This window comes from Theropithecus gelada, chromosome 13 (genome assembly GCF_003255815.1).
Source record: "Theropithecus gelada isolate Dixy chromosome 13, Tgel_1.0, whole genome shotgun sequence".
NCBI classification, from domain to species: Eukaryota; Metazoa; Chordata; class Mammalia; order Primates; family Cercopithecidae; genus Theropithecus; species Theropithecus gelada.
In genome coordinates this window covers 56,959,415-56,980,732 of record NC_037681.1, presented here as the reverse complement: position 1 = coordinate 56,980,732, position 21,318 = coordinate 56,959,415, and the positions used below count along the sequence as shown (strand labels likewise).

Below are 21,318 nucleotides of genomic sequence, written 5' to 3'. Positions count from 1 at the left end.
AAGGAGCGAATAAGCAGACAAAGCAAATGCCTCAAATTCTGGATTGTCTTCACCTGCTTGTGTATTCTACTCAAGTTCCTGACCAGGATTAGTTCTATAGTCAGTGATACGGTTTGGCTGTGTCCCTACCCAAATCTCAACTTGAATTGTATCTCCCAGAATTGCCACGTGTTGTGGGAGGGATCCAGGGGGAGGTAATTGAATCATGGGGACTGGTCTTCCCTGTGCTATTCTCGTGATAGTGAATACGTCTTACAAGATCTGATGGGCTTATCAGGGGTTTCAGCTTTTGTTCCTTCCTCATTTTCCCTTGCTGCCGCCATGATTCTCAGGCCTCCCCAGCCATGTGGAACTGTAAGTCCAGTTAAACCTCTTTTTCTTCCCAGTCTGGGGTATGTCTTTATCATCTGCATGAAAATGGACTATACAGTCAGTTATTCAGTGTTTGAAAATTTCTTACCCAGGAGGGTATGAGCCAGAAACCCAGCAAGTTTAGCAGTCTGCAGACATTGCCTCTAATGCTACTTCATTGGCATTAGAGGGGATATGATTCCAACAGAGAGGAGAATAGGAATGGACCATGCATATGGGAGATTTGCTGGGTAAATGAGTTAGTTCTCTAGAGCTTTTTGGGTTCACATTTTTATTGAGGCTAATTTTATTTTTTATTTATATATTTTTAGAGATAGGGTCTTGCTCTGTCACCCAGGCTGGAGTACAGTGGTGCCATCATAGCTCACTGTAGCCTTGAACTCCTGAGCTTAAGCAGTCCTCCTGCCTTACCCTCCCAAAGTAGCTGGGACTGCGGGCACATGCCATGGGCCTGGCCAATTCAATTTTTTTTTTTTTTGTAGAGCTGTGGGTCTCCCTTTTGCTGCCCAGGCTGGTCTTGAACTCCTGGCTTCAAGCAGTCCTCCCACTTTGGCTCCCCAAAGTGCTGGGATTACAGACATGAGCTACCAGGCCTGTCCCTAATGTGCATTTTAAAGCCAAACATCGTTTGGGATGTTATGCTTTTAGCAGTTGCAGTCCTATTGCTGCTTCTTTTTAGCGCCCAATCCCTATTTGTTAACTATGTTATGTCTGTATTTTAACATTTTCATTCTTGGGCTTAATACCTAGGTGACGGGTTGGTAGGTGCAGCAAATCACCATGGCGTCCTGCAATGTATCCCGGAACTTAAAAAAAATTTCATTCTTATGTTTATGTCCCAACCAGGATTGTTTTTGTATCTTAGTGTCTACACACTTGGAAAGAATTCACAATTAGATACCTAATACACATTTTAGGGTGTTTTTTCTACGTGACATCTTTGTGTATAGCTCTAGCTAGTAAGTAGCTCATCTGCTTAGTGTTTGACTTTACTTATCCCAATTAGATTTCAAGTCAATTGCATCTCTGAACTTTAATTTTTCTTAAAACATCATGTTTTATTGTGCCGATTATTACTTTAGTATTGAAACCTGAATTTTGGTCATGAAATTTGAGTTAGGTGTTCTTATCTGGTGTGGTTTGGGACTCTCTTCAATACAGCTCTTTTGAATTAATGCTTAGAGTAATGGAGCTGGAAGGAGTGTCTGCTTCTTGCCCAGGTCTCTCATTTATAGAAGGGCAGAGGATACCTAGGGAGGTTAAGGGGCTTGGCCAATAACCCGTTGTTTGAAGAAGGATGGAGACAAGCGTTTGTTTCCCTAGTCTCAGTCAAATGCCCTTTCCATTTTACCCTCTTGCCTCCCTGTAATGCTGTTGGGTAATAAGGTCAGGTAACTGCATTGGATAGAGCCTGTGTGCATTTTATTGTGAACTCCCTCTCCTTCTCCTTTTCATCGTATCTGCCTTAGTACTTAGCTTCTTTATTACGAATTAGATATTAAATCCTGTTCTCACATTGAGAGTGAATTCTTTCTCCAGAAAAGATAACAAACCTTTTGTTTGAGAGAGATTTTTCACTTTTCGAAATGGTCTGTGTGTTTGAAGTTACAGAAGAAAAAGAAGTGTAATGCACAGTTGTATTTATTACTCATGTGACCCTGGAAACATTTCTTACCTCCCTGTGTTTCAGTTTTTTCATCTGTAAAATGAGGATAATAATGGTTCCCCCTTCTAATGTTGTTTTTGAAGATTACATGAGTTAATACATGTAAATTGCTTAGAACAGCGCCTAGCACCTGATACAATGGAAGTGTTGCCTGTTGCCTATTGGGAGTTTTCTGTACGCCTTCACCTTCCCTTAGGACTTCTTGTCAGCCCAGTTTTGTGATTTTTCACCTAGTTTTTGTTTAGGAGACTCTACTTTGTTGATGTTTTTCTGAGAAACAATGTGCTTTCTGTTTTTCTCCTTTGACATTTGGTGATCATCTTTCACTGAATATTTGTTTAAGAAAGACGTACAGAATGTTAATTTTCATTGATTGTAGCTTTCTTCTTTTTAAGGATTTGGAATGCCTTGACGGATAATTATGGGAATGTGATGCCTGTAGACTGGAAGTCGTCGCATACTAGGACCTTGCACTTGCTTACTCTGAACCTCTCAGAAAAAGGGGTAAGTTAGGAATTGAACCAACAGAGTTTGAATAACTCATGCTGGTAATACAACTAAAACAGCAGCATTTCTGCTTCACTCAGATTCATTGACCTGCCTCTCATTTCCGAACTTATGGCAGTTGGGGTGGCTCTGTCTTGCTCTCTTGGCTCTAGGGCCGTTACCTCGCTGACACATTCCTCCAGTTCTTCTCCAGCACACTCACTTTTGTATGTGTAGCTAAATTTCTATTGCAATTTTTTTTTTTTTTTTTTTTTTTTTTGAGACGGAGTCTCGCTCTGTTGCCCAGGCTGGAGTGCAGTGGCTCACTGCAGCCTCTGCCTCCCGGGTTCAAGCAATTCTCCCACCTCAAACTCCTGAGTAGCTGAGATTACAGGCATGCACCACCACGCCCGGCTAATTTTTGCATTTTCATTAGAGATAAGGTTTTGCCATGTTGGCCAGGTTGGTCTCGAACTCCTGACCTTAGGTAATTCACCTTGGCCTCCCAAAGTTCTGGGATTATAGGCGTGAGCCACTGCGCCTGGCAGTGATGATGCACTGAAACACTCAGTACAATTTTGATGCACTGAAACACTCAGTAAAAATGCTAGCCTTTGGTTTAATATACTGAGGGTATTGGAATCTCAACATGGAGTTACCTTTTGAATGAGTGTAGTGACCTGCTAGACATGATATGTTGTCAGGAGACTATGTATTCCTGCAAATACTGCAGAACCTTTAAAAGACATTTTAGTACTTGGCTTTTTAAATATGGTCTTGGCTAACTTATCTTTCTTGAGGGCTCCTCTGTATGTCCTGGTATTATAAAGTAAAGATGCCTTGACTAAGAAGTGTGAGCACAAGTGATAGGACAGGTTGGGGGCAGAAAAGGGCAGAGAATTACTTGAAATGCAAAATCACAGTGTTAACTTTGTTTAAGCTGTCGAGAAACATAGTCAAGTTATCTAAATTTCAGGCTGTTTAAGTTCCTTATCAAATAATAATGTAAACTCATGCCAGATCTTGCGTGCTCTGTATTTCATTAAGTGTAATTATGTGATTATTGGGAGTGTAGTGCAGTAGGCCTGTCAGTATTTTAAATAGTATTGTTAATGTTTTGTTAAAAGGATTTTCTTATATATGTAATCAGAGAAGCCTACCGTTATTATTTTCTAGTAAAATGTAGAATTCTGGCCATATTTCCCAGTATTCAGTAGCGATGGAAATCTTCCTGACTGTGCCAGTCATTAATCCCATTAGGCTTTACAGACTGACCTGGCATACATTTAATGAAAAGGAACAAAATGAGGGATCTTTTGCTCTGTCTTATGTTTACTTAGGTCCTGACTATCATTTTGGGCTTAGTTCAAGTTTCCCTTCCTCTCTGAAGCTTCCTATTACTGTTTTAGCCTTCGCTGATCTCATGGAATTATACAATGTTAGAGTTGGAAGGGGCTTTAAAGGACACTTAATCCAGCCTCTCACTTGGGGGGAATCCCCACCTCCAGCATCTCTGACAGATGGTCATTTAGCCATGGCCTAAATCCCGGCACGGAAGGAGAACACACTCCGCTCTGTGGGAACTGATGGCACTTGTGGGGCTGTGAACTTGGAAAGGACTTATTATCTGTGCCACGGGGTTTAGCCTTGTTGTCTCATGGGTGCTAGTCCCCAGAGCACTTTGTCCCTGTCTCTAAAATGACCACTGCCTTCTCTTGTTAATCATATGTTTCTGGGTGTGTCACTAGATTGTGACTTCCCGGCAGGCATTTATATTTGTCGTTATAGTAACTATACTGTTCCTGGCACATAGTAAATATGAAGATACCTGTTTATTGAGTGAATAAGTGAGTAGCCTTATTGGTGAAACTGTAGGGCCAGAGATCATGATAGAAAGGTTGTAAAAAAATATTTTCTATATTATTTAAAATAATGCAGAATGCACCGAAACCAGTCCATGGGTACTACTTTACTACTTTTTTGACATATTAAAAATAGCATAGAAGAGTTTTCATTCATAGTTTCAAAGACAGGCCCATTAGCAGCATGAATGAGACACATTTATCCAATTTCATTGACTAAATGTACAGTGGGCGCACTGTGTCCTCTGGTTTCACATCTGCGCTTTAGCCAACTGTGGATTCAAAAACTTGAAAAAAAAACCCCACAGTAAAATAACAATAAAAAATAATAAAAATAAAAAACCAATACAATATAACAACTATAAACCATTTACCTTGTATTAGGTATTGTAAGTAATTTATATATAATTTAAAGCTTACAGGAGGATGTGCACAGGTTATGTGCAAATACTACCCCATTTTATATAAGGGACTTGAGCATCTGCAGATTTTGGTATTAGGGTATCCTGGAACCAATTTCCCATGGATACTGAGGGACTGCTGTATATCTTGTATTGTTCTTGGATTGCATCTTGGGAAGTCGCTCCCTTTTGCTGCCTTTTGAATGTTATTTTCAATGCCAGGGTAGTGATACAGCCAAGGTAGTGATTAGTAATGATGTAGAGTTTAATGCTAGTACTGACATTAAAAAGCTTTACTGGCCGGGTGTGTTGGCTCATGCCTGTAATCCTAGCACTTTGGGAGACCGAGGTGGGTGGATCACCTGAGGTCAGGAGTTTGAGACCAGCCTTACCAACACGGTGAAACCCTGTCTCTATTAAAAATACAAAATTAACTGGGTGTGGTGGCACATGCCTGTAATCCCAGATACTTGGGAGGCTGAGGCAGGAGAATTGCCTGAACCTGTGAGGCAGAAGTTGCAGTGCGCTGAGATTGTGCCACTGCACTCCAGCCTGGGTGACAGAGCGAGACTCTGTCCCAAAAAAAAAAACAAAAACCAAAAACAGCCTTATCTGCAAAAACTCAGCAGATGAAAGTGAACACGTGATCATTCACCTATCATCTCTCTGTTGTGACATGACTATTCCAGTGATGAATAGAATTGAAATTAGAACTCTGTTTCTCAGGGAGGATTAGCACATACTGAGTTTCTGAAAAACAAATGGGCAACAAGGACTATGTAAGAAGCCACCACGTCATTCTATTACACAGCATATAATTAAACATTTTTTTAACCTGGCAAAGTTACTGTATTTACTGTTGCCACTTGGTGCTCTATTCGTGCCATGATTAAGCTAAGTAAAATTTACCTTTTGAAAGCATTCTTTAGATTATTTTACTTATAAAACAAAGTCTATAGAAATTTTTTTTTTTTTGACACAAGAGGAATTTTTTTTGCATTAAAGTGAGAAAAACATTCAGGAAAACTAGTTTGCTAGATTGCAGCTTAAAATTTTTCTTTGATTGAAGATTAAGATGGCACACTTCTAAATTTGATAGGTCTTTTTTAGAGTAAGGCAACTGGTATCTTTCACATTCTTATGTGGGCACATTTTTTCCATTTGATGTATCTTCAGTTTTATACAGGGAAACAGTACCACCAGGTCTGGATCTAACCCTGGCATTGGAAGGAGTGATGGGAATGCTTGGCAAAGAGAAGGCACATTTATGCCGAATGGGAGAGTGAATAATGATACCCAGGACAGCCAGGGCTAGTTTGCAAAGCCTGAAAGGTATTCCAGCTCTTAGCATATGCCATCTCTGTGGGGAATGGAGTTGGCTCTCTCTCTGGAAAGATGATCTGGGATCATTTCTGTTGTCATGGAAATTTATTATAATAGTTTACTGTTATTACTCATGTGTTTTGGCCATAAACCTATTCTAAATCTGGTGCCATTCTTGAATATGCTTATATGATAGAATGCTTCTCATTCATTTCAGCTTAAGAACATCTTCCGTGCTGTATTTCTCCTTCCATGTGCATTTCTTTCAGGACAGGGACTTTTGTATGCATCTTTATACCTTTAAGAGTAGAAATAAGAAAAAGATAATAACATCTTCCATAGAAGCAATTTGATTGATTGATTGATTGATTGATAGATTGAGAGGGTGTCTCCCTCTGTTGCCCAGGCTGGAGTACAGTGGCGCCATCATATCTCAGTGTAGCCTCCAACTCCTGGGCTTAAGCGATCTTTCCGCTCCAGCTTCCTGAGTAGCTAGGCAGGAGCACTGCCATGCCTGGCTTATTTTAAGAAAAAATATTTCTGTATAGGCAAGGTCTTACTGTGTTGCTCAGGGTGGTCTTGATTTCCTGACTTCAAGAGATCCTCCCACCGTGGCATCCCAAAGTGTTGGGATTACAGGTGTGAGCCATGACAACCTGGGCTTCCTTAGGAGTAATTTTTTTTTTCTTTAGAGACATGGTCTGGCTCTGTTGTCCAGGCTGGAGCGCAGTGGTGCCATCTTGGCTCACTGCAGCCTCCACCTCCTGGGCTTAAGTGATCCTCCCACCTCAGCCTCCTGAATAACTGGGAGTACAGGCATGTGCCATCATGCCCAGCTAATTTTTTGTAGAGATGGGATTTCACCATGTTGCCCAGGCTGTTCTCAAACTCCTGAGCTCAAGCAATCCACCCGCCTCAGCCTCCCGAAGTGCTGGGATTACAGACATGAGCCACTGTGCCCACCCTGGATTAATTTTAAAATTAAAACTTTTAGTATTTATAAGCCAGAAGGGGAAAAAGAAAACAAAATCATGGTCCTCAAGCTGAAACATAGGAAGAGTGATTGGGAAGGGGGTGTGAAGTGTTTGCAGTGTAAGGATCGATGAAGCTAATCGGTAGGTCTACTCCATGATATCGACACGCCTTTGTGATAACAGTGTACCACATTTTCATCTTCTACGATATTGAAATCATACATCCCCTCTCATCAAGAGCCTAGTCTCTTGATCTTTCTCCTTCTTTTAAACACTAAATTGTTAAAGGAACAGCTGTCATAGTTTAAAGAGTAAATTAGAACCGTAGGACTTAAATGAAAAGGCAGTCTCTGTTCCACTTACCTCGTCCTTGATTTCTCCTTACCAGAGGTGACCGCTTTAAATATCACCTATTTCTTCTAGCAGATAACATGCTCATGCCATTTTACTTGGTATTATTTGCTCAATTTTAGACTTTCTTTATTTTCTACCCAGAGAGTGAAGGTGTAGCTCTCTTACTGTCCTTTGCCAACCCCTGACACCATACCCTCCCAAAAACTTCCCTTTCCCCATCTTCCCAATGTAATTACATCAACATCTGGGGTTGAATTAATCTTCATCATTTATATTTACTTTTTTAATGTGCAGTTGACCCATTTTGACATATTTAAATTTTCTCTTTTTCTACTTAGGTTTTTTCTTAGGATACTAACTGCCTTTTTGTGGTTTATTTAGTGTATATTTAGGGGACCAATGCAGCCTCAGTAGAGCCATAGAACTCATTTTGGTAAATGGACTGCACCAGGTAATCTATCTAGTCCTTCTGCTCTCCCTCCCCACCCACGTCTCCCTCTTCTCCATGCTCTCTGCAGTAACAATTCTGATCTGAGTGTTACTCTCTAGTTTAGCTTTACAGTCGTCATTCTGGGATTTTCACTTTACTATCATGATGAGAATTCTCTTTGTCACTTGTTATTAGACCACATGTCTTTTTTCTTTTACATTTTCCTTTTGGTAGCTTTTTGAGAAAGGGCACATGAGAGGTAAGTTTTTTCAGAACTTGTATGTCTGAAAATGTCTTTATCCTAAGCCCCTGCCTACTTGTTTTAGCTGGATATAGGATTCTAGGATGCAATTTCTCCAAATATGGAAGTTACATTGATTATTTTCTAGCATCTATTGTTGCTATTGAGAAGTCACATGACATTTTGATTCCTGATCCTTTTAATGTGATGTACTTTTTTTTTTTTTTCTTCTTCCCTGGAAGATTTTAGATTCTTCTTTTTTCCACATAGTGTTCTGAGTTCATGATGCTGGTGTTGAAGGCCATGGCCAGGCCTTTGCTAGGCTGATGGTGCAATAAGAAATAAAATGAGAAGGGATATCGTTACTTTGCAGGAGCCTGGAGTTGCACTGTAGGCTTGTAGGTGGACCTTGCAGTGTTGATGGGGCCCTACTCCCAGTCTAATGTTGGAAAGTCGACATGTCAGTGCTTCTTCCCTTGGCCCTTCTCACCTGTAGGTTTCTTACTCTGTAGGCTGTGTTCGCCTGCAGACTCCAGATGCTCATGTTATTGTAACTAGGGAAGCACCAGGGACCTACATCCACTCCATTGTGTCCTCAGCTTTAGATATATATCCTTTGCATGGGTAAATAATTTTGCCAGGTAAAAGTTTATCATTTTAGTTATACACTATGTAATAGAATGACATGGTGGCTTCTAACGTAATCCTTGTTGCCCATTTATTCTTTGGAAACTCAGTGTGTGCTAATCCTTCCTGAGGAATAGAGTTCTAATTTCAGTTCCATTCAGCACCTGAATGGTCATGTCGTAACAGATAGGTAGATGATAGACAGATGTTCACTTGTTCATTTTAATCTACTGAGTGTTTTCAGGCCAAGTTTTGACAATCAGTACTGGTACTAAACTCTTAAGTCATTATTAAGGGGGCTGTTTATATTGGTGTGGGCAGAGTTAAGGGAAACTAACTAGATGTGGTGCAGTCCCCCAGGCTGGCAACAGAAACTGGTACTTTAGCTGTCCTGGACGTGAAGAGGTAAGGAGGGGGAGAGATTACCAGAAACTGTTGAGATGGGCTGTGTGGGAGAAGTCTGCTAATGAGAGCTATGGCTTTGGTGAAGAGCCATAGTCAACAAATGATAGTCTGACAAGGAGGAAGACAGCAGAATACATGCCCAGCCCTCACCATCCCACCCTCCTGTCTCCTAGTGTCTGCCAGTAGGGTTGAACCCACCTGGAAGCCAGATAGCAAGGGCATCCTTTGGTGGAAGATGGTGAGGAGGTGAGTGGTGAATCACCAGCTCAGTTAGGTTTAAAGATGTTCTTGGAGCCTAGGGTTATTAGTTTTTGTTAAGAAGAAATGTGCAATTGGAAGGGCTAAGTGTGACGCTCATGGACAGATCCTTCCTTTCAGGGAGTTGATCATCTTTTACTCAAATATTAGAAGTTAGTTTGAAGTAACTAACTTTTATGTTTTCTTTAGAATGTTAACGTCTACCAGTCTTACTGTTTATTGCTAAACCTACCCATATTCTCCCTTCTATTCACTGTGAATTCCCTATGACTTGCTAACGAATACCGTATTTTTTCTGCATATCTGTCAGCTTTTATAGCAGCCTTATGCAGCGTCTTAGCGATTTCATATTTATTCTACATTCTTCTCATTTCTGTTCAAGATGAATATGTACTCATTGCCTGGTACAGAGTGATTGTAATAATTTCTCCCTCTCGAGGGAAAGCTCTCAGTAGTTGCTTTTCTCTGCAGCCTCTTTTACTCAGAGCTGTTAACTTTGTTTTGATCACGATGTCCTGCTTTTAATGGTGGGTATTTTTGTTTTTAGGTAAGTGACAGTTTGCTCTTTGATACGTCAGATGATGAAGAGCTGAGAGAACAGCTGGATATGCACTCAATCATCGTCTCCTGTGTTAGTGATGAGCCCCTCTTCACGGCAGACCAGGTATAGAGGAGATACTCAGCAACGCAAGGAAAGGAGACTCTAGAGCTGAAAAATGGCTTCTTATTATGACAGTAAATGATGGCTGTTGGTTTACTCATCTTTCCTATTTTTTTCTGGTTATACAGGCTTAGTAGTTAACTCTTCCACAGAGAAAAATAAGTATTTGTGACCTGAAGCAGAAGGGGGATTATGTGAGTTGGGAAGATTTCCAACATAGGCCTTGTTGAAGGAGTATAGCAAGGTACCAAGGAAAGGTTATTGCTTAACCCCAAACCAGAAAAATATTGTGAATTTCCTTGTTCCTTTAGATTTACCCAAACATGGACAAACTGTCAAGTATCTGTGTAGAAATTGTTTAGTATCTTCGAAACCCTGGGTAAAAAGCATTCGCATGTATTAAAGTAACATATTGTGTGCCCCAGAAAGAAGTGAGCATTATTCCCGTGGAATGTGCTAGTAAGGTCAACCCCGTATTCACTTAAAACCAGTCGAATCAGCTTTCTCATTTTCTGAATACTCTTCCCACCTCCGTTGTATTGTTGAAATGTGATGCCAGAACTTCTTCCTGAAATAAAATGTTCCATGGCTACTTGGACTGTGAATTCTACCACACTCTATTTTTAGGCTGGAAAGACAAGGTCAGTAAGGAGATACATTATGGCAAGCTTGGGAGGAGTACATTAAAAATTTACATTAAAATTGTGTTATTTGGATCCTCCGTGGTCTTATTTGTGGTTGAATTGTTCTAGGCGTGGAAAGAATGTGGTGCTTAAAAAAGCAAGGTAATAGTAGGTTGGAGGGTTGTTTTGAGGTAGAGGGTAATCTAGGGATAGACACGACCTTGAGAATTCATTGTCCCCTCACTGACCTGCCTAATACCATAAACTCTCCCTGTTTTTCAGATCTGTAGGATCCTTGAGTGGCTCATTGTGCCATATTATATTGCCTGTTTTGGAGACCCTTATTTAATTAACATAATCCCATCTCCTTCAGATTTGCCTTTATTTTTCCTTGGTGGAAATGTTACCTGTTAAACTTTTAATTCATGAAGCATGGTAAATATGCTCATGATGTCTTACTCTTTCATTTAATTGTATTTAATTTTTTTTTTTTTTAACTTTAGCTCCTTTTTTCTAACTGTTGAGTAATTTTCCTGGCTTTCCTTTACATTTTCGCTGAGTTCTATATCCTTCTCAACTTTTAGAATCAACAGGGCAAGATACTGTCGTAAGATTTAAGCAGCATTGTACTAGACAGTAGATCATTGTTTTAAGGCAAATTGTGTTTCTGAAGTTTTTCTGCTTTTCACAGCATTTTTCTCTTTGGACTTCTACTTTTTAAGTAATTAAAAAAATCCCTTTATTTTTCATTGAATTAATGTATAAAATTATTTTTCTGCTGTTGAAAGAATATTTTGCTGTCGTGGAGGTCATTTCCCATTTATATATACTTTTTTTGTACTATTGTATTTTCTAAATTTTATGTCAGAATTTTTGATGAGATACGTTTAAATTGAGCACTTGTATGTCTACGGTAAATTTTCTGTTATTTGCTTTCTTCTAACGATTACTCTATGATCTGGTTCTGGCGTGTCTGAAGTAAATTATTATGTGTTTGTAGCACGATTTCCTAGACTTTGCAAGACATGTTAGGGCCTTCTGAACCATGATGGACATAGTAAATCCAACTCTATTTAGGTTTGTGTTTAGTATAGTGTAATTTTTTCTTGAGAAACCATGTTCACTCCTACAATCAAAATTTTCATTATTCAGAGCATCCACACCTGAACATCATTGGTTAATGGAGAATTCAGTGCATTTCTGCTCTGGGTGCCTTAGGTGAGCACCGTGTTCCAGCTAGATCATTTTCCTTTTGTTTATTTGATTAACAGTGGTATGTATGTTTTCGAAGGTTATTGAAGAAATTGAAGAAATGATGCAGGAATCACCGGACCCAGAAGATGATGAAACCCCTACACAGTCAGATCGGCTTTCAATGCTTTCCCAGGAAATTCAAACTCTTAAGAGGTCTAGTACCAGCAGTTACGAAGAGAGTAAGGGAGCCTGCTTAAATCAATGATTTCTGTGCTTTTTGTCTATATCAAATGTATAGTATGATCATCTCCAGAAAGCTTTGATTTAATCCTCCTTCTGTTTGTGTCTGTGTCCAGATTTGCTTTTTTGTTGTTGTTGTTGAGATGGAGTTTCACTTTTTGGCCCAAGCTGGAATGAAGTGGCGTGATCTTGGCTCACTGTAACCTCTGCCTCCTGGGTTCAAGCAATTCTCCTGTGTCAGCCTCTCAAGTAGCTAGGATTACAGGTGCCCACCACCACGCCCGGCTAATTTTTATATTTTTAGTAGAGACGGAGTTTTGCCATGTTGGCCAGGCTGGTCTCGAACTCCTGACCTCATGATCCACCTGCCTCAGCCTCCCAAAGTGCTGCCATTACAGGCGTGAGCCACCATGCCCGGCCCCAAATTTCCTCTTATAAGGACAGCAATCATATTGAATTAGAGTCTATCCTAATGACCTTATTTTAATGTCACTAAAGACCATATCTCCAAATACTGTAACATTCTGAGGTAGTGGGATTAGGACATCAACACATGAATCTGGAGAGGACACAATTGAGTCTATAACAAACCCCATCATATTTGAAGTGTAGAATAGATATTCAGTAATTCTTTTGTCAAATGCAATTCCTGTCTATACAAATAGTCTTATGTGTTACTGTGAAGAATTTTGGGAACCATGGATCTGTTTGACGTATATGAGAATAATTAATTCTAGAAACTCTACAGTTGATTTTCATGAAAAGTTTCTGAATAATTATAACCAGCCTGTGAAGAGCCTGAGACCGGTTGGAAGGAAGGTGTGTATCTAATCATTGCCATATGACTGGTCTCCTTGAGTAAGCAGTGACAGAGTCTGTATCTGCTCAACCCGTGTTGTCACCTAGTTTTATCTTTATGGCATGCCCAGTCCTAAGCTTAGGTACCTAAAGAACGTTGGTTGTATGGCTTCAGCATACAGATGGTCAGACAGAGCAAAGTCTTTCAGATGGTCTGATGTGACCATGCTTCTGTAGATATGGGCTAAATGGCGTTAAGGTCCTGACTCCCAAATACAGTCCTGATACTTGATATAGATACTGAAATCTGTATTGGTTCGCTAGGGCTGCCAGAACAAAGTACCACAGGGTGAGTGGCGTAAACCACAGGAATTTATATTCTTACAGTTTGGGAGGCCAGAAGTCTGAGATCAAGGTGTTGGCAGGTTTGGTTTTTTTTCAGAGGCCTCTCTCCATGACATGCAGATGGCTGCCTTCTCCCTATGTCTTCACATGGTCTTTCTTCTGTGTTCTGGTCACCCTATTTTATAAGAATACTGGTCATACTGGGTTAGGGCCCATCCTAGTGCCCTCATTTAACCTTGTTTTACCTCTTCAAAGACCCCCTCTCCACATTCTGAGGCCCTGTGGTTTGGGACTTTAACAGTGTCCTATCTCTCACATGGGGAGAAGTGCTGAGAAAAGACTGAAATGGGGTTTCAGGGAATATTGTTCCCCTTTGTCTTCCCAGTTGTTTAGTCCATTCTCGTACTGCTACAAAGAAATGCCTAAAACTGGGTAATTTATAGGAAAAGAGGTTTAATTGGCTAATGGTTCCGCAGGCTGTACAGGAAGCCTGGCAGCATCTGCTTCTGGGGAGGCCTCAGGGAGCTTTTACTCATGGTAGGAGGCAAAGCCGGAGCAGGCATCTTCACATGGCTGGAGCAGGAGGAAGGGGGCCTGGTGGAGGTGCCACACGCTTTTAAACAACCAGGTCGCATGAGAATTCTGTTATGAGAACAGCACCAGGGGAATGGTACTAAACTGTTAGAAATTGCTCTCATGATCCAATGACCTCCCAGCAAGCCCCACCTCCAACATTGGGGATTACATTTCAATATGAGATTTGAGTGGGGACACAGATACAAACCATATCACCAATTTTCAACAAAATTCACAGATTGGGGTGTATGTCATTAAGTATGTATTTAATTTAATTCTTTCAGATCAACTCCTTTCCTGTTCAGAGATATCCCAGAACCCTGCTGAATGGCTTGCAGTTTCTTGTCAGCAGGTGGATTCTGTACTTTCCCTCTGCTTTTGTGTTTGTTCTTTTCCATGTACAAGCCTTCACAGTCTTGACTAAAGTATTATTCATGGAATGATTTATTTGCACAAGTAAAAACTTTCGTTAGACTTTCTTCCCAGCAAACTGAGAAGTGACTCACCTGCCCACTTACCACTACTCAGACCTGCCCTCCAGAAATTTTAGAATTCTGAGAAGATCACACACAGTCAATTTAATTGCTTGGAATATAATTTTTGCTCTTTGGCATTGATTACATAGGTGTTTATTTAGTTACTCCTAGTGACTCCTCTGTTTTGCTTCCTTGAAACGCTTTTGCCTTAATATCTGCTGTATTTTGTTTTTGGTCCTAGGAGTGAAAAGGCTCTCAGTGTCTGAGTTAAATGAAATCCTAGAAGAAATTGAGACTGCCATTAAGGAGTACTCTGAGGAGCTGGTGCAGCAGTTGGCTTTACGAGATGAACTGGAGTTTGAAAAGGAAGTGAAAAACAGCTTTATTTCTGTTCTTATTGAAGTGCAAAACAAACAGAAAGAGCACAAAGAAACAGCAAAAAAGAAAAAGAAGCTAAAAAATGGCAGCTCTCAGAATGGGAAGAATGAGAGAAGTCATATGCCTGGCACAGTAAGTGGTGTTTTGCAGGAGGCGTCGAACGCTGGAAACAGGTTCCATGGTAGTCCTGGCCTTCCGGGCTGGTGGCAGGTGCGACAGGTTGTACATGGGCAGGAGTGTTGCACTTCTACTCAGAGCCCAGGGGGATTTTATTCCAGGGTACCACTGTGCTCAGTTTCTTCAGAAAGCCGTTTTCTTGACTAAAGGGTACTGGTTATCTGAATAATACTGAAATCTTTAGCAGGGAAGTAAGTGGAAGGAAGAGGGGGCAAAAAAGGAGAATGTCTTGAAGAAAAGAAGCCTTAGCAAGTGACCATTGTTACTACATCAGAATGTGAAGAGTGGTTATGTGTATTTGGCCAGTAATTTTTTTTTCTTATTTTTGCTGAACTCTTATGAGTCGTGTGATCAGAAATTAAAAGGGGTTTATTTAGAGGTAGCAGAACTCTGCTCAAGGCACAGATTGTTTGTAAACAGGTTTCTCCTGATTTTTCAGCGAGGTTGGAATACAAGAAGGTAAGTGACATCAGCCGTTTGGCCTACTATTTGGCAGACTAGACTGTTACTGACCGGTGAAAACAAGTTTAGAACGTGAAACGCTGACCCTTTGATAAGATTTTTTTGTGTCGAAGTCTTGTATATTTTTGCCTTGATTTTGTATGTGTGTGAAGAAATGTTGGTTTTATTTTTAGAGTATAATGGTTGGGTAAAGGGATCTCTTTTTCTCAATGGAACATCTCTTTTAGATTTGTGATATCAATAACATGGTCTTACAAATCACAAACTAGCTATTATGGTTTGCAATAATATGAATTCTGTTTTTGATAAAGTCTGATTTATCTAAAGAATACTTACCAGAGAAATAGATCTCATTAACCAGATGCTGATGGAATCCTGGAAATACAGTTCTAGGATGGTGGGCCACCAATGAGCAGTTAACACAAAGAGACTCTTACCATGTAGCTCATTTATTATACTGTTATTAGCCTATGAATAAATCCATTTTTTTTTAGTTTAATGTTCATTTGTATCTATTTCGAAAGGATATCACTTATACATTGACTTTGAAAAAAGTTTTCAGATATCTATTATTTTTAAGAAATGGCAGTATTGATTGAATAGGTGTTTATTTAGTCATTCCTAGTGAGTACTCTGGAAAAAAAACCAAAAGCAGCCCACATTTGTTTGAATATACAATCCTAGAAAATTTGCTTTAAAATATTAGGGACACTATTTTGCATTTGCATCTCATATTTTTAGAACTGGCACCCTTTAAATTGTCCTGTTATATAAGTGGGATTAAATAAAATGCTTAGTTAAAAAGTCATAGCATGGTTGGTAATTTCTGCCTATTTGCTTTTAGGGATTACATGTAAATCCTCCATTTATTGCTGTTAACACTTGGCTGAGAAAAGTAAATTTATCCCTAGAGGGGTTTAAAGGCTTCTTTTTGTAACTCCCATGTAAAAAGGGTTAGAGTAAATCCATTGTGTAATTTTACATGGCATTTATATTGAGAAAGGATTTGGCAAGGCAACAGTTAGGTCTTACTTCAGCCTTCATTGGTCTTGAAATAGATTCATAGTAACAGTAAATATTTTTCATAATATTTGAACCTTTGAAGTTGCATTTTGCCTGATTTACAATTTGTGTCAAAAATTTTAATCAGTTCAGTAATGGCACGGCTAAGCTTGCAGTACTAGTTTCCTGTATCCTTTTAAAGCCTAAAATGTGGCTGGGTGCGGTGGCTCATGCCTTGTAATCCCGGCACTTTGGAAGGCCGAGGTGGGTGGATCAACCTGGCGAAACTCCGTCTCTACTAAAAAATACAAAAATTAGCTGGGTGTGATAGTGCATGCCTGTAATCCCAGCTACTCAGGAGGCTAAGGCATGAGAATCGCTTGAACCCAGGAGGCAGAGGTTGCAGTGAGCCGAGATTGCTCCACTGCACTCCAGCCTGGGCAACAGAACTCTGTCTCAAAAAAAAAAAAAAAAAGCCTAAAATACTAGGGAAAGACCATCCTGTCTGTGACACAAGTAGCCTGAAAGTTGCTCAGAATAAACCCAAAGTGAAATGGCCAGTTGGATAAACACATTCCAGGAGCTTGCCAAACATTTTACCAAGCATTTTATATCACATACAGTCTTCGCAAGACCTGGTCTCTATGAATTTACTATTTATCAGTGATACTAATTCCTAAAAAATGGTGACCTCCTTAGCATTGTCATGTGTTATCTGTTTTTTAAATAACGTCAGTCATTTTTTTTTTCCTACCTGAGATATTTTTGTTTTATTAGCAGGACTTGGAGTTTTTGGTTAAGTATAGAATAACTTCCTTCTGTTTTTCTTGATGTATGTTTCACTGAAGCGGTACATCAGTTTGTAGTTGGCATTCCACTTTATCTAAAATTGTTACCTCGTTCTCTTTGGTCCAAAGATACTCTAATGAAAGATTGCTGTGTGTATAGAGCAGAGTTAAACTTCTTAATTGTTAATTTTGGAGACAGATTTTGTTTTAAATATTTGTTGTGGTGAAAAACAAAATAGAGGGCATAGGGATGCTATTTAGAGCATTAGAAAATTTCATTAGACCGTGAAAATATGTGAAATGTTCCAGAAAGTATTACCTGATAAAAGTGAAATACTATTTTGATTGGAGTTTTAGGTTTAAAATAATCATAATGCTGTATGTTGGGTAAGGTAAAACAGCACTCATTCATTCAGCAAGCATTTGTGGAGTGTCTTCCTGTGGCAAGTGTTCTTCCGGATACAGTGGGCAGGATGACTCATGATGATAATTCTTGCACTTTGAGAGGCTGAGGTGGGAGGATCCCTTGAACCCAGGAGTTTGAGACCAGACTGGGCAATATAGTGAGACCTTGTCTTTACAAAATAAAAATTATAAAATTAGCCAGGTGTGGTGGCAAGCACCTGTAGTCCCAACTTCTTGGGGGTCCGAGGCGAGAGGATTGCTTGAGCCCAGGAGGTTGAGGCTGCAGTGGGTCATGGTCACACCATTCCACTTACAGCCTGACCCTGTCTCAAAAGACCCTGTCTCAAACAAAAAGCAAAAAACAAAGAAAACCACAGTGGTGAATAGAATAGAATAGACAAGGCCCATCCCAGGCCTTCCTGGAGCTTATAGTCTAATGAATAGTCTAATGACGGAGAAAGGCAATAAACAAGGAAAAGAATGAATAGAGGATGGAATTTTAGTGGTAAATAAAGACCATGAAGAAAACCAAAGGCTGGGTGAGGCGGTAGATAGGGATGCTTTTGGGAAGCTGTTTTGGAGAGTGTCGCTACACCACTGCTTCTCATTGACAAGGGAGGCTGCCTAGTCCCTTTCCAATTCTCAGTTTGGAGGGGAGGTTAGAGGAGTGGACCTCTTTGGGAAATGCAATTCAAGAGAATGGCAGGCTTTATAGTTCCTCTGTCCTTTTTTGCAGCATCTGGAGGAGCAGAGGATGGGGGTTAGAGAGCGGTTAAAGGGCACTGTGCATTTATCAGTGTGGTGATTTACATGTATTTCTTTGTACTGACCGTGCTGTTTTGGGTAACGCTTCTTTATAGTCAGTGTTCTTCTTCTGGAATCACATTCCTTACTTCCTTCTTCTGTCCACTTGGGGGATTTTTTTTTTTCCCACTCATCCTTCAAAATCATGGCCAAGCATTGTCTTCCTTTCTTAGAACCTTCCTTGATGACTCTGTCTCTGATGCAGAGTTGACTACTCTCTCTTTTAAAGGGGGTTAGTATTATTCCTCTTCAGTATTTCTATTATCACTGTCATATCATACTGCAGTTTTTTGTTTTCATGCCTATCTCTGTTTTGTGTCCCTAAGGATAAGAAAGTTTACTTTACTTTCTTGGTATTCTTAGATCCAACCTTAGGTACCTAATACATTTCTGCTGAATGAATGAGTGAATGAAAGATAAACTTGCAAATGTATATTTCTATCTTGGACCTTTCTGCCAGGTGTCAAACCCATGGACCATGAATCGAATATTGACTAAGAACTTTGGGTTAAGAGCTGTGTTTGAATCTTGGTCCTGCCAATGTTATACAGACGGCTTTGAGTTTTGGAGAGATTAAATGAAATTATGTAAGATTAGCAAACATAGCAAACACCATGAGTAAATGCTAATTATTATATATGTCCAACTGCCTCCTAGACAATTCCCTTTGGATATCTTGTAGGAGTCTGAAATTTATACTGTTAAACCAAAGTTACCGTTTTCCTAAAATTGAATTATTTTCCTTTGGTTAGCAAAACTAGTTTATCCACTCACTGAAACCGATAGAATTTCCAAGTCAAAGAATATACAGTTTTAAACGGCTTTAAATGACCAGCTTTTCAAATTATTCTGTAGAAATGTGGTCCAGTAAGAGCATAAGAATGGCCATTTTCCCACACCTCCCACCAACGGTGGATATTATGAGCTTTTTAATATACACCGATTGCATAGGCAGACAATGGGTTTGATCTATTGACCATCTGTATTCTTTTATGAGTTGCCTATTATGTTTATATGCCTATTATGAGATGTTTTCATATTTATTTGTGAGGGTACACATACTTTTGATATTGAAGCACCACACTGTGTTGTAATCATTGGCTTAAACCTCTCTTCTAACAGAGTGCAAGCTCTTTAAAGGCTCATTCACACTGCTTTCCCAGCACCTCACCTCATTTCTTGTTCTTTGCACATCACTTAATGCATGTTTGTTGAATTGAAACTTCAGCGTACAGGAGATTGAATCCCGGAGGATTTAGATTTGTAGTATTTGAATTATTATTGTTCTGTTGGGGATTTTTATTGGGGGAGCCAGGCTTCTGTTATATCGAACATTCACAGGTCATTGAGTTTCAGTAGCAGTTCTCATGAATACAAGAATAGGTCGAACAACACCAGGTTTATGTTGTAATTTAGTAGTTGCTATTCATCTAGTGTTATCTGAAGTTGTCTGGGCATTATGGCCTACCTGCTTAGCATCATAACTTAGTAAACTTATATGTATGAAAATGGAATACTTACTCTGTGAGCATCTAGTAACAAATCTTTGACTTGACTGTCACATGTAAGGTTGCTTATGCTAAGTCTTGTTGAGAAGATAGGAATCAATAGTCTTTTCTGTTTGCCGTAATCACATTGAACTTTCAAGAGAGCATTTCTAGTGTGTTATACTCACCACCGTCAAAAATGCATGACTGCTTCAGTCAACCCTGAAAAAGTTTATACTGACAACTTTTGGGATATTAGCAATCAGTGACTAATCGTAGCAGAGAAAAGAAAAAACTGTAGAAAGAATCACATTACCCTAATTTATTGCTTTTTGGGGGTTAGGGAGAGAATTGCTTAAGGATAGGGGAGAGCTAGGGCTTAGATGATACACACTCTTTCTTGTATATCTTTTCTTTCGCAGATACATTGCTTCGTTTTTGTGACTCAGCTCATGTTATAATATGACTGATAGCCTTTATTTAGGGCTTCTGTTTAAAACAACATGGTCCTGGCTTTTTCCCCCCTTCTTTTTAATTTGGAATTTTTTAACAGCACATTTGCTCAGACAATCTAGACTAGGGATTGTCAAAGCAGACTGCTGCCCAAGGGCTAAATCAACACTTCACCTGTTTTATGAATATCATTTTATTGAAACACAGCTATGTTCGTTCATTTATCTATCATCTGTAGCAGCTTTGGTGCTATATGTACGGAGTTGAGTGGTTGCCATGGAGACTGTGTGGCTTACAAAGCCTAAAATAATTAATGCCTGGCTCTTTACAGAAAAACTTTGCCAATCTCTGATTTAGACTTAGTAAAATTAAAAAGTAGAGAAAAAAAGTTATGAACTCCAGTTAAGTGAGTTTGCATAGCTAAAAAGAGTACTGTAATGTGTCTGAAATTTGTATTTAAAAGGTTGCCTTGTTTTATCATGAGATTATGTTGAGTTGTTCCTTTTCTTGGAGCCCCTTCAGCAGCAGCCTGAGCTTTGCCCCCAGATAGTGACATCTTGGCCAGCCAGTCTCCAAGCTCCGTGTGGCAGCTTCTTGCCTAACAGCTGACCTCTGTGCTGTGTGTCTGAATCCCGGTAGCTAGGTGAAGAGAGCGAGCAGGTAGACCAGTGTTCTCTAGATGTGGAGACCAACAAAAGGAATAAAAATGTTGGCAGTCCCTTGGAGATCCTGTATTATACACAGTGATAAAATGTGATTTTAAAAGAAGGTTAGAGGAGAAGTGGAAAAGGCACTGAGTTTTTTTTCCCTTTATCTTTTTTTTTTTTTTTTTTTTAGATGGAGTCTCACTTAGCTGCTCAGGATGGAGTGCAGTGGCTTGATCTTGGCTCACTACAACCTCCGCCTCCCGGCTTCCAGCGATTCTCCTGCCTCAGCCTCCCGAGTAGCTGGGATTACACGCACGGGCCACCCCGCCCGGCTAATTTTTGTATTTTTTTTTTTTTTTGGTAGAGATGGGGTTTGACCATGTTGGCCAGGCTTGTCTCGAAC

At 39.8% G+C, this 21,318-nt stretch overlaps 1 protein-coding gene across 4 annotated transcripts in view; it reads left to right on the top strand.

Moving 5' to 3' along the window:
- Positions 1 to 21,318, top strand: part of FEZ2 (fasciculation and elongation protein zeta 2) — a 44,525-nt gene that overhangs the window by 3,394 nt on the left and 19,813 nt on the right. For all 4 annotated transcript variants that reach the window (XM_025405789.1, XM_025405788.1, XM_025405787.1 and 1 more), the window contains exons 2-5: positions 2,434 to 2,542; positions 9,947 to 10,063; positions 11,975 to 12,116; positions 14,554 to 14,822. In XM_025405789.1, coding sequence (XP_025261574.1) covers positions 2,434 to 2,542; positions 9,947 to 10,063; positions 11,975 to 12,116; positions 14,554 to 14,822 — 637 coding nt within the window. The remainder of the gene's footprint in view (positions 1 to 2,433; positions 2,543 to 9,946; positions 10,064 to 11,974; positions 12,117 to 14,553; positions 14,823 to 21,318) is intronic.